A 22028-nucleotide genomic window follows, 5' to 3' on the forward strand; every position below is an offset into this window, starting at 1 on the left:
ACTTAGCAGCTTTTGCTGTGGTGCTCTTTGCCTCCTCCTGCTGGAAAGGAGTGATATTCCCAAGTAAGTAATTATTGATGATCCGTGGACTGACCGTGTCATTAGAAAGAAAGAAAAACAGTAGTATCCACATAATCATATCATAATATATCACATATAAATTTCAGGGACGTCTCCCTTAATGAAGCAAGCTTGAAAAATTGAACAGTATAAAAAAGTGTAAATTCCTTTACTTTTAAAACTCAACTTTGTCACAAATATTTTTATTATTATTATTATATGTGTTTTAAAAGTAAAGGAATTTACACTTTTTTATACTGTTCAATTTTTCAAGCTTGTTTCATTAAGGGAGACATCCCTGAAAATTATATGTGATCTTTTATATGATATGATTATGTGGATATTATTAGGATAATTGCACATTAAATATTGTTTTTATTTTAACAAATACATAGTACCATTTTAAGCAGAATACCAACGTCTATAGTGTCAGCTGTATAAGCGACCTTTTTAATTTTGAATTCTACACATTTCTAACACCCATAAGCCAGTGAGGAGCTTATATCTAAAAGAGGCTAAGACACCCCCAGCGCCTCCCTTTAACACTTTGTAAATTACATATTTGTAACAGCATTTCTGCATTGTTCAAAATAATTATACTTCAATCTTAATTTGGAATGGGTTGCCAGCTTTGGAAGGTTTTAATTTTTGAGTCTTGCTATGGTAGGCATGCACCATAGTAGCTCTGATCGCTTGCCCTCATTTGTAGCTTCTAGTTCTGAATCACAGTTTGAATTTGGTCTTGTTCCACAGTCTGAAACGGTTCTCATCTTTAAAGAAACTCCAGACGCTATAGATAATACATTGTGTTTGAGTTTCGTGTAAAGGTTTCCCTTAATGTACTCGCTTCCACTAACCTTTTTCACTAATATAAGATAGTGGTACCCTGACCCTGAAGCAGATGACCATGAACAATTAATGTTTGTAAAACAGATGGATAGAGGTAATGGGCTGATTATAGTAATATAAGTGGGTGTATACAGGTATAGAAAGTAAAATAGCATTTGCCAGTATATGACTGTAAAGTAATTGAGAGGTTAGACAATGAAGCATACAAAACTATATCCAGGTGACTTATTTATATAAACAAAGAAAGCATAAATATATAGGTTTTTGAAACTAAGCTTGGGATATTGGTGGATATAAATTGGGTTTCAGACTACACAGAAAAGACTTAAGAGAAACCACCAGTATTGACATAAATTGGTACACTTATACTGGAGGTGCAGATGTGTTGGAACACAATAAGCCGATTGGATAGCCATGTAAATTTGAAATAGAGAGAGATAGACCTGATATTAATAGGCTTGAATCAGAATGTGGTAAGAATAAAAGATAATGTAATTTCTTTGTATTTCTTTGTTTATGGCAGAAGTGTTTTTACAAGCATTAAAGGGACACTGAACCCAAAAATTTTCATTTGTGATTCATATAGAGCATGCAACTTTAAGCAGCTTTCTAATTTACTCTTATTACACAATTTTCTTCATTCTCTTGGTATCTTTGTTTGAAATGCAAGAATGTAAGTTTAGATGGCGGCCCATTTTTGGTGAACAACCTGGGCTGTTCTTGCTGTTTGGTGGATAAATTCATCCATCAATAAAAAAATGCTGTCCACAGTTCTGAACCAAAAAAACCAACAACTTAGATGCCTTCTTTTTCAAATAAAGATAGCAAGAGAATGAAGAAAAATTGATAATAGGAGTAAATTAGAAAGTTACTTAAAATTGCATGCTTTATCTAAATCACGAAAGAAAAAATTTGGGTTTAGTGCCCCTTTAAAGGGACACTAAACCCACATTTTCTTTAATTAATCAGAGCATGCAATTTTAAGCAACTTTCTAATTTACTCCTATTAATTTTTTCTTCATTCTCTTGGTATCTTCATTTAAAAAAGCAGGAATGTAAAGTTTATAAGCCAGACGATTTTTTGTTCAGAACCTGGGTTACGCTTGTTTATTGGTGGCTAAACGTAGCCACAAATAAGCAAGCACTATCCAGGGTGCTGAACCTAAAATAAGCTGGCTCCTAAGCTTTTACATTCCTGCTTTTTTTTAAAATCATACTTTTTTATTTTATTGAGGTGTTTAGAACAGACAAGCTTTTTAAATAAAGATAGCAAGAAAACAAAGAAAAAAACATAATTTATGCTTGCCTGATAAATTTATTTCTCTTGTAGTGTATCCAGTCCACGGATCATCCATTACTTGTGGGATATTCTCCTTCACAACAGGAAGTTGCAAGAGGATCACCCACAGCAGAGCTGCTATATAGCTCCTCCCCTCACTGCCATATCCAGTCATTCGACCGAAACAAGCCGAGAAAGGAGAAACCATAGGGTGCAGTGGTGACTGTAGTTTAATTAAAATTTAGACCTGCCTTAAAAGGACAGGGCGGGCCGTGGACTGGATACACTACAAGAGAAATAAATTTATCAGGCAAGCATAAATGATGTTTTCTCTTCTTAAGTGTATCCAGTCCATGGATCATCCATTACTTGTGGGATACCAATACCAAAGCTAAAGTACACGGATGATGGGAGGGACAAGGCAGGAACTTAAACGGAAGGAACCACTGCCTGTAGAACCTTTCTCCCAAAAACAGCCTCCGAAGAAGCAAAAGTATCAAATTTGTAAAATTTGGAAAAAGTATGAAGGGAAGACCAAGTTGCAGCCTTGCAAATCTGTTCAACAGAAGCCTCATTTTTAAAGGCCCAGGTGGAATGAGCTGTAATCCTTTCAGGGGGCTGCTGTCCAGCAGTCTCATAGGCTAAACGGATTATACTCCGAAGCCAAAAAGAAAGAGAGGTTGCCGAGGCCTTTTGACCTCTCCTCTGTCCAGAGTAAACAACAAACAGGTTAGATGTTTGACGAAAATCTTTAGTAGCTTGTAAGTAAAACTTCAAGGCACGGACTACATCTAGATTATGCAAAAGACGTTCCTTCTTTGAAAAAGGATTAGGACACAATGATGGAACAACAATCTCTTGATTGATATTCTTGTTAGAAACCACCTTGGGTAAAAACCCAGGTTTTGTACGCAGAACTACTTTATCTGAATGAAAGATCAGATAAGGAGAATCACAATGTAAGGCAGATAACTCAGAGACTCTTCGAGCCGAGGAAATAGCCATCAGAAACAGAACTTTCCATGATAGAAGTTTGATATCAATAGAATGAAGGGGTTCAAACGGAACCCCTTGGAGAACTTTAAGAACCAAGTTTAAGCTCCATGGAGGAGCAACAGGTTTAAACACAGGCTTAATTCTAACTAAAGCCTGACAAAATGCCTGAACGTCTGGAACTTCTGCCAGACGCTTGTGTAAAAGAATAGACAGAGCAGAAATCTGTCCCTTTAAAGAACTAGCTGATAATCCTTTGTCCAAACCCTCTTGGAGGAAGGACAATATCCTAGGAATCCTAACCCTATACTCCATGAGTAATTCTTGGATTCACACCAATGAAGATATTTACGCCATATCTTGTGGTAGATTTTCCTGGTGACAGGTTTTCATGCCTGTATTAAGGTATCAATGACTGACTCGGAGAAGCCACGCTTTGATAGGATCAAGCGTTCAATCTCCATGCAGTCAGTCTCAGAGAAACTAGATTCGGATGATTGAAAGGACCTTGTATTAGAAGGTCTTGTCTCAGAGGCAGAGTCCACGGTGGAAAGGATGACATGTCCACCAGATCTGCATACCAGTTCCTGCGTGGCCACGTAGGCGCTATCAGAATCACCGATGCTCTCTCCTGTCTGATTTTGGCAATCAGTCGAGGGAGCAGAGGAAACGGTGGAAACACATAAGCCAGGTTGAAGAACCAAGGAGCTGCTAGAGCATCTATCAGCGTCGCTTCTGGGTCCCTGGACCTGGATCCGTAACAAGGAAGCTTGGCGTTCTGGCGAGACGCGATGAGATCCAGTTCTGGTTCGCCCCAACGACGGACCAGTTGAGCAAACACCTCCGGATGGAGTTCCCACTCCCCCGGATGAAAAGTCTGACGACTTAGAAAATACGCCTCCCAGTTCTCTACGCCCGGGATATGGATCGCTGACAGGTGGCAAGAGTGAGACTCTGCCCAGCGAATTATCTTGGAGACTTCTGACATCGCTAGGAAACTCCTGGTTCCCCCTTGATGGTTGATGTAAGCCACAGTCGTGATGTTGTCCGACTGAAATCTGATGAACCTCAGTGTTGCTAACTGAGGCCAAGCTAGAAGAGCATTGAATATTACTCTTAACTCCAGAATGTTTATTGGGAGGAGTTTCTCCTCCTGAGTCCATGAACCCTGAGCTTTCAGGGAGTTCCAGACTGCACCCCAACCTAGAAGGCTGGTCATACCTTTGGACAGATGGACCCGAGATAACCACCAGAGAAGAGAATCTCTGGTTTCCTGATCCAGATTTAGTAGAGGGGACAAATCTGTGTAATCCCCATTCCACTGACTGAGCAAGCATAATTGCAGCGGTCTGAGATGCAGGCGCGCAAATGGCACTATGTCCATAGCCGCTACCATTAAGCCGATTACTTCCATGCACTGAGCCACCGTGGGGCGCGGAATGGAGTGAAGAACACGGCAAGCATTTAGAAGTTTTGATAACCTGGACTCCGTCAGGTAAATTTTCATTTCTATAGAATCTATTAGAGTCCCTAGGAAGGAAACCCTTGTGAGAGGAGATAGAGAACTCTTTTCTTCGTTCACTTTCCACCCATGTGACCTCAGAAATGCCAGAACTATCTCTGTATGAGACTTGGCAATTTGAAAGCTTGACGCCTGTATAAGGATGTAGTCTAGATAAGGAGCCACCGCTATGCCTCGCGGTCTTAGAACCGCCAGAAGTGAGCCCAGAACCTTTTTAAAAATTCTTGGGGCTGTAGCCAACCCGAATGGAAGAGCTACAAATTGGTAATGCCTGTCTAGAAAGGCAAACCTCAGGAACCGATGATGATCCTTGTGAATCGGAATGTGAAGGTAGGCATCCTTTAAGTCCACTGTGGTCATGTACTGACCCTCTTGGATCATGGGTAAAATGGTTCGAATAGTTTCCATCTTGAATGATGTAACTCTGAGGAATTTGTTTAAGATCTTTAGATCCAAAATTGGTCTGAAGGTTCCCTCTTTTTTGGGAACCACAAACAGATTTGAATAAAACCCCTGTCCTTGTTCCGTCCGCGGAACTGGATGGATCACTCCCATTACAAGGAGGTCTTGCACGCAGCATAGGAACGCCTCTTTCTTTATCTGGTTTGCAGATAATCTTGAAAGGTGAAATCTCCCTTGTGGAGGAGAAGCTTTGAAGTCCAGAAGATATCCCTGAGATATGATCTCCAACGCCCAGGGATCCTGAACATCTCTTGCCCACGCCTGGGCGAAGAGAGTCTGCCCCCTACTAGATCCGTTGCCGGATAGGGGGCCGTTCCTTCATGCTGTCTTGGAGGCAGCAGCAGGCTTTCTGGCCTGCTTGCCCTTGTTCCAGGACTGGTTAGGTTTCCAGGCCTGCTTGGATTGAGCAAAAGTTCCCTCTTGTTTTGAAGCAGAGAAAGTTGATGCTGCACCTGCCTTGAAATTTCGAAAGGCACGAAAATTAGACTGTTTGGCCCTTCATTTGGCCCTGTCCTGAGGAAGGGTATGACCCTTACCTCCAGTAATGTCAGCAATAATTTTTTTCAAACCAGGCCCGAATAAGGTCTGCCCCTTGAAAGGAATGTTGAGTAATTTAGACTTTGAAGTCACATCAGCTGATCAGGATTTAAGCCATAGCGCCCTACGCGCCTGGATGGCGAATCCGGAATTCTTAGCCGTTAGTTTAGTCAAATGAACAATGGCATCAGAAACAAATGAGTTAGCTAGCTTAAGTGTTCTAAGCTTGTCAATAATTTCAGTCAATGGAGCTGTATGGATGGCCTCTTCCAGGGCCTCAAACCAGAACGCCGCCGCAGCAGTCATAGGCGCAATGCATGCAAGGGGCTGTAAAATAAAACCTTGTTGAATAAACATTTTCTTAAGGTAACCCTCTAATTTTTTATCCATTGGATCTGAAAAAGCACAACTGTCCTCAACCGGGATAGTGGTACGCTTTGCTAAAATAGAAACTGCTCCCTCCACCTTAGGGACTGTCTGCCATAAGTCCCGTGTAGTGGCATCTATTGGAAACATTTTTATAAATATAGGAGGTGGGGAAAAAAGGCACACCGGGTCTATCCCACTCCTTACTAATAATTTCTGTAAGCCTTTTAGGTATTGGAAAAACAGAATTTATGTTTACCTGATAAATTACTTTCTCCAACGGTGTGTCCGGTCCACGGCGTCATCCTTACTTGTGGGATATTCTCTTCCCCAACAGGAAATGGCAAAGAGCCCAGCAAAGCTGGTCACATGATCCCTCCTAGGCTCCGCCTACCCCAGTCATTCGACCGACGTTAAGGAGGAATATTTGCATAGGAGAAACCATATGTTACCGTGGTGACTGTAGTTAAAGAAAATAAATTATCAGACCTGATTAAAAAAACCAGGGCGGGCCGTGGACCGGACACACCGTTGGAGAAAGTAATTTATCAGGTAAACATAAATTCTGTTTTCTCCAACATAGGTGTGTCCGGTCCACGGCGTCATCCTTACTTGTGGGAACCAATACCAAAGCTTTAGGACACGGATGAAGGGAGGGAGCAAATCAGGTCACCTAAATGGAAGGCACCACGGCTTGCAAAACCTTTCTCCCAAAAATAGCCTCAGAAGAAGCAAAAGTATCAAATTTGTAAAATTTAGAAAAAGTGTGCAGTGAAGACCAAGTCGCTGCCTTACATATCTGATCAACAGAAGCCTCGTTCTTGAAGGCCCATGTGGAAGCCACAGCCCTAGTGGAGTGAGCTGTGATTCTTTCAGGAGGCTGCCGTCCGGCAGTCTCATAAGCCAATCGGATAATGCTTTTAATCCAGAAGGAGAGAGAGGTAGAAGTTGCTTTTTGACCTCTCCGTTTACCAGAATAAACAACAAACAAAGACAAAGTTTGTCTGAAAACCTTAGTAGCTGCTAAGTAAAATTTGAGAGCACGAACTTCATCCAAGTTGTGCAACAAACGTTCCTTCTTTGAAACTGGATTAGGACACAAAGAAGGCACAACTATCTCCTGGTTAATGTCTTTGTTAGAAACAACTTTTGGAAGAAAACCAGGTTTAGTACGCAAAACCACCTTATCTGCATGGAACACCAGATAAGGAGAAGAACACTGCAGAGCAGATAATTCTGAAACTCTTCTAGCAGAAGAAATTGCAACCAAAAACAAAACTTTCCAAGATAATAACTTAATATCAACGGAATGTAAGGGTTCAAACGGAACCCCCTGAAGAACTGAAAGAACTAGGTTGAGACTCCAAGGAGGAGTCAAAATTTTGTAAACAGGCTTGATTCTAACCAGAGCCTGAACAAAGGCTAGAACATCTGGCACAGCTGCCAGCTTTTTGTGAAGTAACACAGACAAGGCAGAAATCTGTCCCATCAAGGAACTTGCAGATAATCCTTTTTCCAATCCTTCTCGAAGGAAGGATAGACTCTTAGGAATCTTAACCTTGTCCCAAGGGAATCCTGCAGATTCACACCAACAGATATACCAAATTATGTGGTAATTTTCTGGTTACAGGCTTTCAGGCCTGAACAAGAGTATTAATAACAGAATCTGAGAACCCTCGCTTTGATAAGATCAAGCGTTCAATCTCCAAGCAGTCAGCTGGAGTGGGTCGAACGGACCTAGAACAAGAAGGTCTCGTCTCAAAGGTAGCTTCCATGGTGGAGCCGATGACATATTCACCAGATCTGCATACCAAGTCCTGCGTGGCCACGCAGGAGCTATCAAAATCACCGACGCCCTCTCCTGATTGATCCTGGCTACCAGCCTGGGGATGAGAGGAAACGGCGGGAACACATAAGCTAGTTTGAAGGTCCAAGGTGCTACTAGTGCATCCACTAGAGCCGCCTTGGGATCCCTGGATCTGTACCCGTAGTAAGGAACTCTGAAGTTCTGACGAGAGGCCATCAGATCCATGTCTGGAATGCCCCACGGTTGAGTGACTTGGGCAAAGATTTCCGGATGGAGTTCCCACTCCCCCGGATGCAATGTCTGACGACTCAGAAAATCCGCTTCCCAATTTTCCACTCCTGGGATGTGGATAGCAGACAGGTGGCAGGAGTGAGACTCCGCCCATAGAATGATTTTGGTCACTTCTTCCATCGCTAGGGAACTCCTTGTTCCCCCCTGATGGTTGATGTATGAACTTGGCCCTCGCTAGCTGAGGCCAAGCTTTGAGAGCATTGAATATCGCTCTCAGTTCCAGAATATTTATCGGTAGAAGAGATTCTACCCGAGACCAAAGACCCTGAGCTTTCAGGGATCCCCAGACCGCGCCCCAGCCCATCAGACTGGCGTCGGTCGTGACAATGACCCACTCTGGTCTGCGGAAGGTCATCCCTTGTGACAGGTTGTCCAGGGACAGCCACCAACGGAATGAGTCTCTGGTCCTCTGATTTACTTGTATCTTCGGAGACAAGTCTGAATAGTCCCCATTCCACTGACTGAGCAGGAACAGTTGTAATGGTCTTAGATGAATGCGCACAAAAGGAACTATGTCCATTGCCGCTACCATCAAACCTATCACTTCCATGCACTGCGCTATGGAAGGAAGAGGAACGGAATGAAGTATCCGACAAGAGTCTAGAAGTTTTGTTTTTCTGGCTTCTGTCAGAAAAATCCTCATTTCTAAGGAGTCTATTATAGTTCCCAAGAAGGGAACCCTCGTTGACGGAGATAGAGAACTCTTTTCCACGTTCACTTTCCATCCGTGAGATCTGAGAAAGGCCAGGACAATGTCCGTGTGAGCCTTTACTTGAGGAAGGGACGACGCTCGAATCAGAATGTCGTCCAAGTAAGGTACTACAGCAATGCCCCTTGGTCTTAGCACCGCCAGAAGGGACCCTAGTACCTATGAGAAAATCCTAGGAGCAGTGGCTAATCCGAAAGAAAACGCCACGAACTGGAAATGCTTGTCCAGGAATTCAAACCTTAGGAACCGATGATGTTCCTTGTGGATAGGAATATGTAGATACGCATCCTTGAAATCCACCTTGGTCATGAATTGACCTTCCTGGATGGAAGGAAGAAGTGTTCGAATGGTTTCCATCTTGAACGATGGAACCTTGAGAAACTTGTTCAAGATCTTGAGATCTAAGATTGGTCTGAACGTTCCCTCTTTTTTGGGAACTATGAACAGATTGGAGTAGAACCCCATCCCTTGTTCTCCTAATGGAACAGGATGAATCACTCCCATTTTTAGCAGGTCTTCTACCCAATGTAAGAATGCCTGTCTTCTTATGTGGTCTGAAGACAACTGAGACCTGTGGAACCTCCCCTTTGGAGGAAGCCCCTTGAACTCCAGAGAATAACCTTGGGAGACTATTTCTAGCGCCCAAGGGTCCAGAACATCTCTTGCCCCAGCCTGAGCGAAGAGAGAGAGTCTGCCCCCCACCAGATCCGGTCCCGGATCGGGGGCCCGCATTTCATGCTGTCTTGGTAGCAGTGGCAGGTTTCCTGGCCTGCTTTCCTTTGTTCCAGCCTTGCATAGGTCTCCAGGCTGGATTGGCTTGAGAAGTATTACCTTCCTGCTTAGAGGACGTAGCCCTTGGGGCTGATCCGTTTCTGCGAAAGGGACGAAACTTAGGTTTATTTTTGGTCTTGAAAAGACCTATCCTGAGGAAGGGCGTGGCCCTTGCCCCCAGTGATATCAGAGATAATCTCTTTCAAGTCAGGGCCAAAGAGTGTTTTCCCCTTGAAAGGAATGTCAAGCAATTTGTTCTTGGAAGACGCATCCGCTGCCCAAGATTTTAACCAAAGCGCTCTGCGCCACAATAGCAAACCCAGAATTTTTTCGCCGCTAACCTAGCCAATTGCAAGGTGGCGTCTAGGGTGAAAGAATTAGCCAATTTAAGAGCACGAATTCTGTCCATAATCTCCTCATAAGAAGAAGAATTACTAATAATCGCCTTTCCTAGCTCATCAAACTAGAAACACGCGGCTGCAGTGACAGGGACAATGCATGCAATTGGTTGTAGAAGGGAACCTTGCTGAACAAACATCTTTAGCAGACCTTCTAATTTTTTATCCATAGGATCTTGGAAAGCACAACTTTAAATTTTAAACTAAACACACTTTATTACTGCAATTGCGAAAAAGTATGAAGGAATTGTTCAAAATTCACCAAAATTTCACCACAGTGTCTTAAAGCCTTAAAAGTATTGCACACCAAATTTGGAAGCTTTAACCCTTAAAATAACGGAACCGGAGCCGTTTTTATATTTAACCCCTTTACAGTCCCTGGAATCTGCTTTGCTGAGACCCAACCAAGCCCAAAGGGGAATACGATACCAAATGATGCCTTCAGAAAGACCTTTCTATGTATCAGAGCTCCACACACATGCAGCTGCATGCCATGCTGTCCTCAAAAACAAGTGCGCCATACCGGCGCGAAAATGAGGCTCTGACTATGATTAGGGAAAGCCCCTAAAGAATAAGGTGTCAAAAACAGTGCCTGCCGATATAATCATATCAAAATACCCAGAATAAATGATTCCTCAAGGCTAAATATGTGTTAATAATGAATCGATTTAGCCCAGAAAAAGTCTACAGTCTTAATAAGCCCTTGTGAAGCCCTTATTTACTATCTTAATAAACATGGCTTACCGGATCCCATAGGGAAAATGACAGCTTCCAGCATTACATCGTCTTGTTAGAATGTGTCATACCTCAAGCAGTAAGAGACTGCACACTGTTCCCCCAACTGAAGTTAATTGCTCTCAACAGTCCTGTGTGGAACAGCCATGGATTTTAGTTACGGTGCTAAAATCATTTTCCTCATACAAACAGAAATCTTCATCTCTTTTCTGTTTCTGAGTAAATAGTACATACCAGCACTATTTTAAAATAACAAACTCTTGATTGAATAATAAAAACTACAGTTAAACACTAAAAAACTCTAAGCCATCTCCGTGGAGATGTTGCCTGTACAACGGCAAAGAGAATGACTGGGGTAGGCGGAGCCTAGGAGGGATCATGTGACCAGCTTTGCTGGGCTCTTTGCCATTTCCTGTTGGGGAAGAGAATATCCCACAAGTAAGGATGACGCCGTGGACCGGACACACCTATGTTGGAGAAAACATCAGTATTCACCGGCACTGCATAGTATTTATCCAGTCTACACAATTTCTCTGGCACTGCAATTGTGTCACAGTCATTCAGAGCAGCTAATACCTCCCCAAGCAATACACGGAGGTTCTCAAGCTTAAATTTAAAATTAGAAATCTCTGAATCAGGTCTCCCCGAGTCAGAGATGTCACCCACAGACTGAAGCTCTCCGTCCTCAGGTTCTGCATATTGTGACGCAGTATCAGACATGGCTCTTACAGCATCTACGCGCTCTGTATCTCGTCTAACCCCAGAGCTATCGCGCTTGCCTCTTAATTCAGGCAATCTGGCTAATACCTCTGACAGGGTATTATTCCTGATTGCAGCCATGTCCTGCAAAGTAATCGCTATGGGCGTCCCTGATGTACTTGGCGCCATATTAGCGTGCGTCCCTTGAGCGGGAGGCGAAGGGTCCGACACGTGGGGAGAGTTAGTCGGCATAACTTCCCCCTCGACAGACCCCTCTGGTGACAATTCTTTTATAGATAAAGACTGATCTTTACTGTTTAAGGTGAAATCAATACATTTAGTACACATTCTCCTATGGGGCTCCACCATGGCTTTTAAACATAATGAACAAGTAGTTTCCTCTGTGTCAGACATGTTTGTACAGACTAGCAATGAGACTAGCAAGCTTGGAAAACACTTTAAACCAAGTTAACAAGCAATATAAAAAAAACGTTACTGCGCCTTTAAGAAAAACAAATTTTGACAAAATTTGAAATAACAGTGAAAAAAGGCAGTTACACCAACGAAATTTTTACAGTGTATGTAACAAGTTAGCAGAGCATTGCACCCACTTGCAAATGGATGATTAACCCCTTAATACCAAAAACGGAATAATAAATGACAAAAACGTTTTTAAAATCAGTCACAACAACTGCCACAGGTCTACTGTGGTTGTTACCCTCCTCAAACACAACTTTTGAAGCCTTTTGAGCCCTTCAGAGATGTCCTGTATCATGCAGAAGGAAGCTGAGTGTCTCTGTCTGTAATTTTAGCTGCGCAGAAAAGCGCTAAAATAGGCCCCTCCCACTCATATTACAACAGTGGAAAGCCTCAGGAAACGGTTTCTAGGCAAATATCAAGCCAGCCATGTGGAAAAAAACTAGGCCCCAATAAGTTTTATCACCAAACATATATAAAAACGATTAACATTCCAGCAAACGTTTTATATTACACTTTTATAAAAGTATGTATCTCTGTTAATAAGCCTGATACCAGTCGCTATTAAATCACTGCATTTAGGCTTAACTTACATTAATCCGGTATCAGCAGCATTTTCTAGCAAATTCCATCCCTAGAAAAATGTTAACTGCACATACCTTATTGCAGGAAAACCTGCACGCCATTCCCCCTCTGAAGTTACCTCACTCCTCAGAATATGTGAGAATGGCAGTGGATCTTAGTTACTTCTGCTAAGATCATAGAAATCGCAGGCAGATTCTTCTTCTAAATACTGCCTGAGATAAAATAGTACGCTCCGGTACCATTTAAAAATAACAAACTTTTGATTGAAGAAAATAACTAACTATAAAACACCACTCTCCTCTTACTATGTCCATCTTTGTTGAGAGTTGCAAGAGAATGACTGGATATGGCAGTGAGGGGAGGAGCTATATAGCAGCTCTGCTGTGGGTGATCCTCTTGCAACTTCCTGTTGGGAAGGAGAATATCCCACAAGTAATGGATGATCCGTGGACTGGATACACTTAACAAGAGAAATGATAATAGGAATTAAAAAGTTGCTTAAAATGGCATGCTCTATCTGAACCATGAAAGAAAAAAAATGTGGGTTTAGTGTCCCTTTAAGCTATATGAGATTTGAAATTGTAAGGCCTGGTCAACAATTAACCTACATCACAAAGACCGTATATTTACAGTGTATGAGATGATTAAACACTAACTGGAAAGTGCATTATAGTGGATGAATAAAGTACTAAGAAATCTTGTTTAAGGTAAACAAGCCACACATATAATTTATTAACAAAAAAAAAAAGTTTTGTGGCTCCTGGAGCAAACATTATACATAACAATTAGTAAACATTCACAACTTGCAACTGCAAGTATCATCATGGTGTAGGATTAAGATGCAACCAGAACATCAAAAACATGAAGTACTGGGGAGGTAGTTATAGCTAGTCCTCTACCAAGATTACATCGTCGTCACTTCCTGAACTCAAAAGGGCATCTGCAAAGAAACAAACAAAAAAAGAAATATTAGACCACATGAGAGTTGTAGACATTTAAAAGGTATAGACTGAAATAAGATGAGTGAGGTGTTTAACTGCTGACAGAAACCTGAAGGTTTAGGAACGAAATAGATGAAACTAGAAAAACAGAAAAAGACATCAACTATATCTGAAGCTGAAACTTTACTTCCCCTGATGTGGACTCGTCTAGTGAGGAACCATACATTTCTTTGTTTCATAAACAATTATATGAAACAACAAAACTATAGTGAAATCTTTTTAAGTTTAAAAGCAGACCTTTTTCCCCCCAACCTTCAGGTATAAAAATCTGTCAGATTTCAAGTTTATATGCGAGAAAGCAGTACACTGAAATGCCATCTTACGTTGAAGCACAGCTTTTTAACATTCTTCTGATTTAACTGTTATATTATTTTTTATGAATATAAAGTTGTGAATTACAATTATGATTCATGTTTCCCAAGAATAATTTGGGAACTTTGGCCTAACTTATCCATTATACTGGCTCATGCTTAGGACAAGAGTTGTCAAATGTATTTAAAAACGTATGAGCCACCCATGTTGAAAGCCAATACATTATAATTTGATTTATGAACTTATTTTATATAAACATATATGGAAATTAAGAACTATAATTGTTGGCTCTCAAATTCCTGGGATTTTCAAGCAGTAATGGGTATTAGAGCCCTCCAAATGAAGAACGGAATAGTAGTTGTGTCTGCTTTGACATAGCTGGATTTCCTGAAATCTTGTCAAATTTACATAGCCTTCATGTTAATTATCCTGCTCAAACAATGACATAATCCAGTTTGTTCTACATTAATAAAGTAGAAAGAGCACCCGTGTGAGTGAAGTTAGACTTGTGTAGAGAGCCAGGCCATCAAGGTAAAGTTCAATTCAAGAAGGAAAAGTAAAAGGAAAGAAATTGACCCTTGTACCACTGAACTCCACTGTCATCTCACCAGAGCGAGCCTTTTCAGTCTGGGTCTGTTCATCCTCACTTTCTGAGCTAATAGTAATGATATCACAAGAGGAGCTATTGAATCCTGTACTGGTGGAAGTCTCTTCAGATGTGAGGTAATAAAAACAGCCACGTGGGGAGTAGATACTGCTGTCATCCATTGGAGAGGAGAGTAAGCTCTGTCCTATGGAGCTGTTGGAAGAGTTGCTGGAGTTGGATGAGGAACTGGTTGAAGAATCACTTGATAAAGTAGACGAGTTACTTGAAAGGGCAGGAGGTGTAGTTTCTGAGCTGGCTACGGATCTCTCATCATTGCTGATCTTGATTTTGGCAATTACTTCCTCCAAGCTCTCCTCCTCCACTGCGGATGCAGGGTAATTTAGAGGTGTGGACATCAGTCTGCATGGGGGTTCCAAACTGGATGCAGCCACATGCTCCACATCTGACCTCAATAAGTCAAATGAACCGTCTGGCACAATAAATAAATAGTAGTGGTGGGGAATGTGACTGTGCAGTAAATCACTTTAAGAACAGTTGTCATAATTTTAAATGGTGCATATACAAACATAGAACAACAAAAGCAAGAGAAATAGTGATTACCATACTTATCCAGGTTTCACTAGCAAAAGACAGGGAACCCAGTAACGGCATTAGTAATAATGAACATTCAATCCCAATCAAAATGCGATAAAGGTTAAAACTTATGAGTGTAAGTCCCATGCAGTATTTTCTTAAACACTCTCTACCTTATCTTCTTCTCTTTACCTCTAGCTTCTTTTTCACATCGGTCAGGTTCTACGTGACTGATGCTGTGGTCAAGGAGAACCTGACCGATGTGAAAAAGAAGCTAAAAGGTAAAGAGTTTTTAACCCCTTAAGGACCAAGGCCATTTTTCAATTTCTTTCCCTTAAGGACCAGGGCTATTTTTACATTTCTGAGGTGTTTGTGTTTAGCTGTAATTTTCCTCTTACTCATTTACTATACCCACACATATTATATACCGTTTTTCTCGCCACTAAATGGACTTTCTAAAGATACCATTATTTTCATCATATCTTATAATTTATTATTAAAAATATTATAAAATATGAGGAAAAAATGGAAAAAAAACACACTTTTTCTAACTTTGACCCCCAAAATCTGTTGCACATCTACAACCACCAAAAAACAACCATGCTAAATAGTTTCTAAATATTGTCCTGAGTTTTGAAATACCCAATGTTAACATGTTCTTTGCTTTTTTTGCAAGTTATAGGGAAATAAATACAAGAAGCACTTTGCTATTTCAAAACCACTTTTTTTCAAAATGAGCGCTAGTTACATTGGAACCCTGATATCTGTCAGGAATACCTGAATATCCCTTGACATGTATATATTTTTTTTAGAAGACATCCCAAAGTATTGATCTAGGCCCATTTTGGTATATTTCATGCCACCATTTCACCGCCAAATGCGATCAAATAAAATAAATTGTTCACTTTTTCACAAACTTTAGGTTTCTCACAGAAATTATTTACAAACAACTTATGCAATTACGGCATAAATGGTTGTAAATGCTTCTCTAGGATCCCCTTTGTTCAGAAATAGCAGACTTATATGGCTTTGGCGTTGCTTTTTGGTAATTAGAAGGCTGCTAAATGCCACTGCGCACCACACGTGTTTTATGCCCAGCAGTGAAGGGGTTAATTAGGGAGCATGTAGGGAGCTTTTAGAGGTAGAGTAGTAGACAACCCCAAGTATTGATCTAGGCCCATTTTGGTATATTTAATGCCACCATTTCACCGCTAAATGCGAGCAAATAAAAAAAAAAAACTTTACATTTTTCACAATTTTAGGTTTCTCACTGAAATTATTTACAAACAGCTTGTGCAATTATGGCACAAATGGTTGCAAATGCTTCTCTGGGATCCCCTTTGTTCATAAATAGCAGACATATATGACTTTGGCGTTGATTTCTGGTAATTAGAAGGCCGCTAAATGCTGCTGCGCATCACACGTGTATTACGGCTAGCAGTGAAAGGTTTAATTAGGCAGTTTGTAGGGAGATGCAGGGTTAATTTTAGCTTTAGTGTAAAGATCAGCCTCCCACCTGACACATCAGACCCCCTGATCCCTCCCAAACAGCTCCCTTCCCTCCCCCACCCCACAATTGTCCCTGCCATCTTAAGTACTGGCAGAAATTTACATATGCTGTGGTGTAGCACCCCAACCTCCCTGATCCCCCCCAAAACAGCTCTCTAACCCTCCCCATCTGTCTTATTGGGGGCCATCTTTTTTTTTTTTGCATTTTTTTTTTTCTGTAGTGTAGCTTCCCCCCCCAGACCAACCCCCAGCACCTGCCTGATCTTTTTTCTTTTTACTTTTTTATCATTTTTTTTAAAAAAATTTGTACTCTAACTTTTTCTGTAGTGTAGCGGTTCCCACCCGCTCCCTCCCTGTGCACGCGCCTGCCCTCCCGTGCACGCGTCCGTGCGCACCCCCGGACATCCCCGCCCACCTCCACATCACCGATCTACATAATAAAGTTATTGACCCTTATTCCACCACTCCCAGACATCTCCGTCACTATAATAAAGTTATTAACCCCTATTCCGCCGCTCCCCGACATCACAGCCACTATAATAAAGTTATTAACCCCTATTCCACCGCTCCCCGACATCAGCCACTATAATAAAGTTATTAACCCCTATTCAGCCGCTCCCCAACATCACAGCCATTATAATAAAGTTAGTAACCCCTATTCCACCTCTCCCCAACATCACCACCACTATAATAAAGTTATTAACCCCTTTTCCGCCGCTCTCCGACACAATAAAGCTATTAACCCCTATTCCGACACTCCCCAACATCACAGCCACTATAATAAAGTTATTAACCCCTATTATGCTGCTCCCCAACATCACAGCCACTATAATAAAGTTATTAACCCATATTCCACCGCTCCCCAACATCACCACCACTATAATAAAGTTAGAAACCCTTAATCCGCCGCTCTCCAACACAATAAAGCTATTAACCCCTATTCCGCAGCTCCCCGACATCACAGCCACTATAATAAAGTTATTAACCCCTATTCCGCTGCTCCCCAATATCACAGCCACTATAATAAAGTTAACAACCCCTATTCCACCGCTCCCCAACATCACCACCAATATAATAAAGTTATTAACCCTTATTCTGCTGCTCCCCGACACTATAATAAAGTTATTAACCCCTAATCCTCCGGCCTCCCACATCTCTGCACAAAATTAAACTATTAACCCCTAAACCTAACACCCCCCTAACTTTAAATTAAATTTACAATATAACTATATTTAAATAAATAAAAAAACTTACCTGTGAAATAAAAATAAACCTAACATTAAACTATAAATTAACCTAACCTTTCTTGTAAAAAATAAAAATACTACTAATTAAAAAAATCTAAATTACAAATGTAAAAATACCTAACATTACGAGAAAAATTAAAAAATCTAAAATTACAAAAAATAATAAACACTAAATTACGAAAAATAAAAACACTAAGCTTACAAAAAATAATAAACGAAATGATCAAATATAAAAACAATTGCACCTAATCTAATAGTCCTATAAAAATACCCCCCCCAAAATAAAAACACCACCTAGCCTACAATAAACTACCAATAGCCCTTAAAAGGGCATTTTGTAGGGCATTGCCCTAAGTTAAACAGCTCTTTTACCTGTAAAAAAAATACAAAGTCCCCCCAACAGTAAAACCCACCACCCAACCAACCCCCCAAAATAAAAAAAACTCTAAAAAAAACCTAAGCTACCCATCAGCTCTTTTTCATTGCCCTTAAAAGGGCATTTAGCTCTTTTTTTAAAAGCCCAAACCCCAATCTAAAAAAAAAAAACCCCACCCCAAAAAATACCTAACACTAACCCCAGAATATCTACTCACGGTTGCTGAAGTCCGGACATCCAGGCGGCGAGAAGTCTTCATCCAGGCGACCACATCTTCGTCCATCGCGGGTGCGTCTTCTATCTTCATCCCTGCAGTGCGGAGAAGACATCCAGCGCGCAGCGTCCTCTTCATAGGTCCCCGCCGTACACTGAAGCTTTAATGAAAGGTAGCTGTTTCAAAACGGCGTACCTTGCAATCCTATTGGCTAATTTGATTATTCAAATTCAAAACAGCCAATAGAATGAGAGCTACTGAAATCCTGTTGTCTGTTCAAATCAGCTGATTTGAATATGAAGAATGAAATCAGCCAATAGGAATGTAAGGTATGCCATTTTGAAACAGCTACCTTGCATTGAAGCTTCAGTGTATGGCGGGGGCCATATGAAGAGGACGCTCCGCGCTGGATGTCTTCGCCGCTCCGCCGGGATGAAGACTTCTCGCCGCCTGGATGTCTAGACTTCAGCAACCATGAGTAGATATTCTGGGGTTACTGTTAGGTTTTTTTTAATTTTTTGGGGTGGTTTTCTTTTTTCCAGATTAGGGTTTGGGCTTTTAAAAAAGAGCTAAATGCCCTTTAAGGGCAATGAAAAAGAGCTGAATGTCCTTTTAAGGGCAATGCCCATACAAATGCCCCTTTAGGGGCAATGGGTAGCTTAGGTTTTTTTTTAGAATTAGTTTTTTTATTTTGGGGGGTTGGTTGGGTGGTGGGTTTTACTGTTGGGGGGACTTTATATTTTTTTACAGGTAAAAAGCTGTTTAACTTAGAGCAATGACATACAAAAGGCCCTTTTAAGGGATATTGGTAGTTTATTGTAGGCTAGGGGGTGTTTTTATTTTTGGGGAGGATTTATTTTTATAGGGCTAGTAGATTAGGTGTAATTGTTTTTATTTTTGATAACTTTGTTTATTATTTTTTGTAAGCTTAGTGTTTTTAATTTTTCGGAATTTAGTGTTTATTTTTTGTAATTTTAGATTTTTTAATTTTTCTCGTAGTGTTAGGCTTTTTTAAATTTGTAATTTAGATTTTTTAATTGGTAGTATTTTTTATTTTATTAGAATAGTAAGAATAGGTTAATTTATAGTTTAATGTTAGGTTTATTTTTATTTCACAGGTAAGTTTTTATTTATTTAAATATAGTTATATTGTAATTTTAATTTAAAAGTTAGGGGGGTGTTAGGTTTAGGGGTTAATAGTTTAATTTAGTGTTTTGCGATGTGGAAGGCCAGAGGTTTAGAGGTTAATAGGTTTATTTAGTGGCGGAGATGTGGGAGGGCGGAGGTTTAGGGGTTAATAGGTTTATTTAGTTGCGGAGATGTGGGAGGCCGGAGGTTTACGGGTTAATAACTATTGTCGTTGATGTCGGGAGCGGCAGATTAGGGGTTAATAAAAACCTAACTTATGTAAGAACTTACCTGATAAATTAATTTCTTTCATATTGGCAAGAGTCCATGTGCTAGTGACGTATGGGATATACAAAGATTCCCAAACCTCAAAATGCCTATAAATACACCCCTCACCACGCCCACATTTCAGTTTAACGAATAGCCAAGTAGTGGTGTGATAAAGAAAGGAGTAAAAAGCATCAACAAAGAAATTTGGAAATAATTGTGCTTTATACAAAAAAATCATAACCACCATAAAAAGGGTGGGCCTCATGTACTCTTGCCAATATGAAAGAAATGAATTTATCAGGTAAGTTCTTACATAAATTATGTTTTCTTTCATGTAATTGGCAAGAGTCCATGAGCTAGTGACGTATGGGATATCAATACCCAATATATGGAACTCCACGCAAGAGTCACTAAAGAGGGAGGGATAAAATAAAAAACAGCCATTTTCCATTAAAAAAATAATCCACAACCCAAATAATAAATTTAATCTTTTAATGACAAGAAAAACTTAAAACATCAGCAGAAGAATTAAACTGAAACAGCTGCCTGAAGAACTTTTCTACCAAAAACTGCTTTGGAAGAAGCAATACATCAAATCGGTAGAATTTAGTAAATGTATGCAAAGAAGACCAAGTTACTGCTTTGCAAATCTGATCAACTGAAGCTTCAGTCTTAAAAGCCCATGAAGTGGAGACTGATCTAGTAGAATGAGCTGTAATTCTCTGAGGCGGGGTCTTACCCGACTCCAAATAAGCTAAATGAATCAAAAGCTTTAACCAAGAAGCCAAGGAAATAGCAGAAGCTTTCTGACCTTTCCTAGGACCCGAAAATATATATATTTAATAGCTTCAACATAATATTTCAAAGCTCTTAGCACATCTAAAGAATATAAGGGTCTTTCCATAGAATTCTTAGGATTAGCACACAAGGAAGGGACAACAATTTCTCTTCTAATGTTGTTAGAATTCACAACTTTAGGCAAAAATTTAAATGAAGTCCGCAAAACCGCCTTATCCTGATGAAAAATCAGAAAAGGAGATTCACAAGAAAGAGCAGATAGCTCAGAAACTCTTCTAGCAGAAGAGATGGCCAAAAGGAACAACACTTTCCAAGAAAGTAGTTTAATGTCCAAAGAATGCATAGGCTCAAATGGAGGAGCCTGTAACACCTTCAAAACCAAATTAAGACTCCAAGGAGGAGAAATTGATTCAATGACGGGCTTAATACGAACTAAAGCCTGTACAAAACAGTGAATATCAGGAAGTTTAGCAATCTTTCTATGAAATAAAACAGAAAGGGCAGAGATTTGTCCCTTCAAGGAACTTGCAGACAAACCCTTACCCAAACCATCCTGAAGAAATTGTAGAATTCTAGGAAATCTGAAAGAATGCCAAGAAAATTTATTAGAAGAACACCAGGAAATGTAGGTCTTCCAAACTCGATAATAAATCTTCTTAGAGACAGATTTACGAGCTTGTAGCATAGTATTAATTATGGAGTCAGAGAAACCTCTATGACTTAGTACTAAGTGTTCAATTTCCATACCTTCAAATTTAATGATTTGAGATCCTGATGGAAAAACGGACCTTGAGACAGAAGGTCCGATCTTAATGGAAGTGGCCAAGGTTGGCAACTGGACATCCGAACAAGATCTGCATACCAAAACCTGTGTGGCCACGCTGGAGCCACCAGCAACACAAACGATTGTTCCATGATGATTTTGGATATCACTCTTGGAAGCAGACCTAGTGGCGGAAAAATGTAAGCAGGATGATAAAACCAAGGAAGTGTCAGTGCATCCACTGCTTCCGCCTGAACATCCCTGGACTTGGACAGGTAACTGGAAAGTTTCTTGTTTAGATGAGAGGCCATGAGATCTATCTCTGGAAGACCCCACATCTGAACAATCTGAGAAAACACATCTGGATGGAGAGACCACTACCCTGGATGTAAAGTCTGACGGCTGATATAATCCGCCTCCCAATTGTCTACACCTGGGATATGCACCGCAGAGATTAGACAGGAGCTGGATTCCGCCCAAGCAAGTATCCGAGAAACTTCTTTCATTGCTTGGGGACTGTGAGTCCCACCCTGATGATTGACATATGCCACAGTTGTGATATTGTCTGTCTGAAAGCAAATGAATGATTCTCTCTTCAACAGAGGCCAAAACTGAAGAGCTCTGAAAATTGCATGGAGTTCTAAAATATTGATTGGTAATCTTGCCTCTTGAGATTTCCAAACCCCTTGT

At 40.6% G+C, this 22028-nt stretch overlaps 1 protein-coding gene across 1 annotated transcript in view; it reads right to left on the bottom strand.

Moving 5' to 3' along the window:
* Positions 1 to 13427: 13427 nt before the first annotated feature.
* TDRKH (tudor and KH domain containing) overlaps positions 13428 to 22028 on the bottom strand; it is a 271287-nt gene continuing 262686 nt past the window's right edge. The window contains exons 12-13 of the mRNA XM_053719713.1: positions 14438 to 14929; positions 13428 to 13480 (exon numbers count right to left, since the gene is read on the bottom strand). Of these exons, the coding sequence (XP_053575688.1) occupies positions 13428 to 13480; positions 14438 to 14929 (545 nt within the window). The remainder of the gene's footprint in view (positions 13481 to 14437; positions 14930 to 22028) is intronic.

Source organism: Bombina bombina, chromosome 1 (assembly GCF_027579735.1).
Source record: "Bombina bombina isolate aBomBom1 chromosome 1, aBomBom1.pri, whole genome shotgun sequence".
Classification (NCBI taxonomy): domain Eukaryota; kingdom Metazoa; phylum Chordata; class Amphibia; order Anura; family Bombinatoridae; genus Bombina; species Bombina bombina.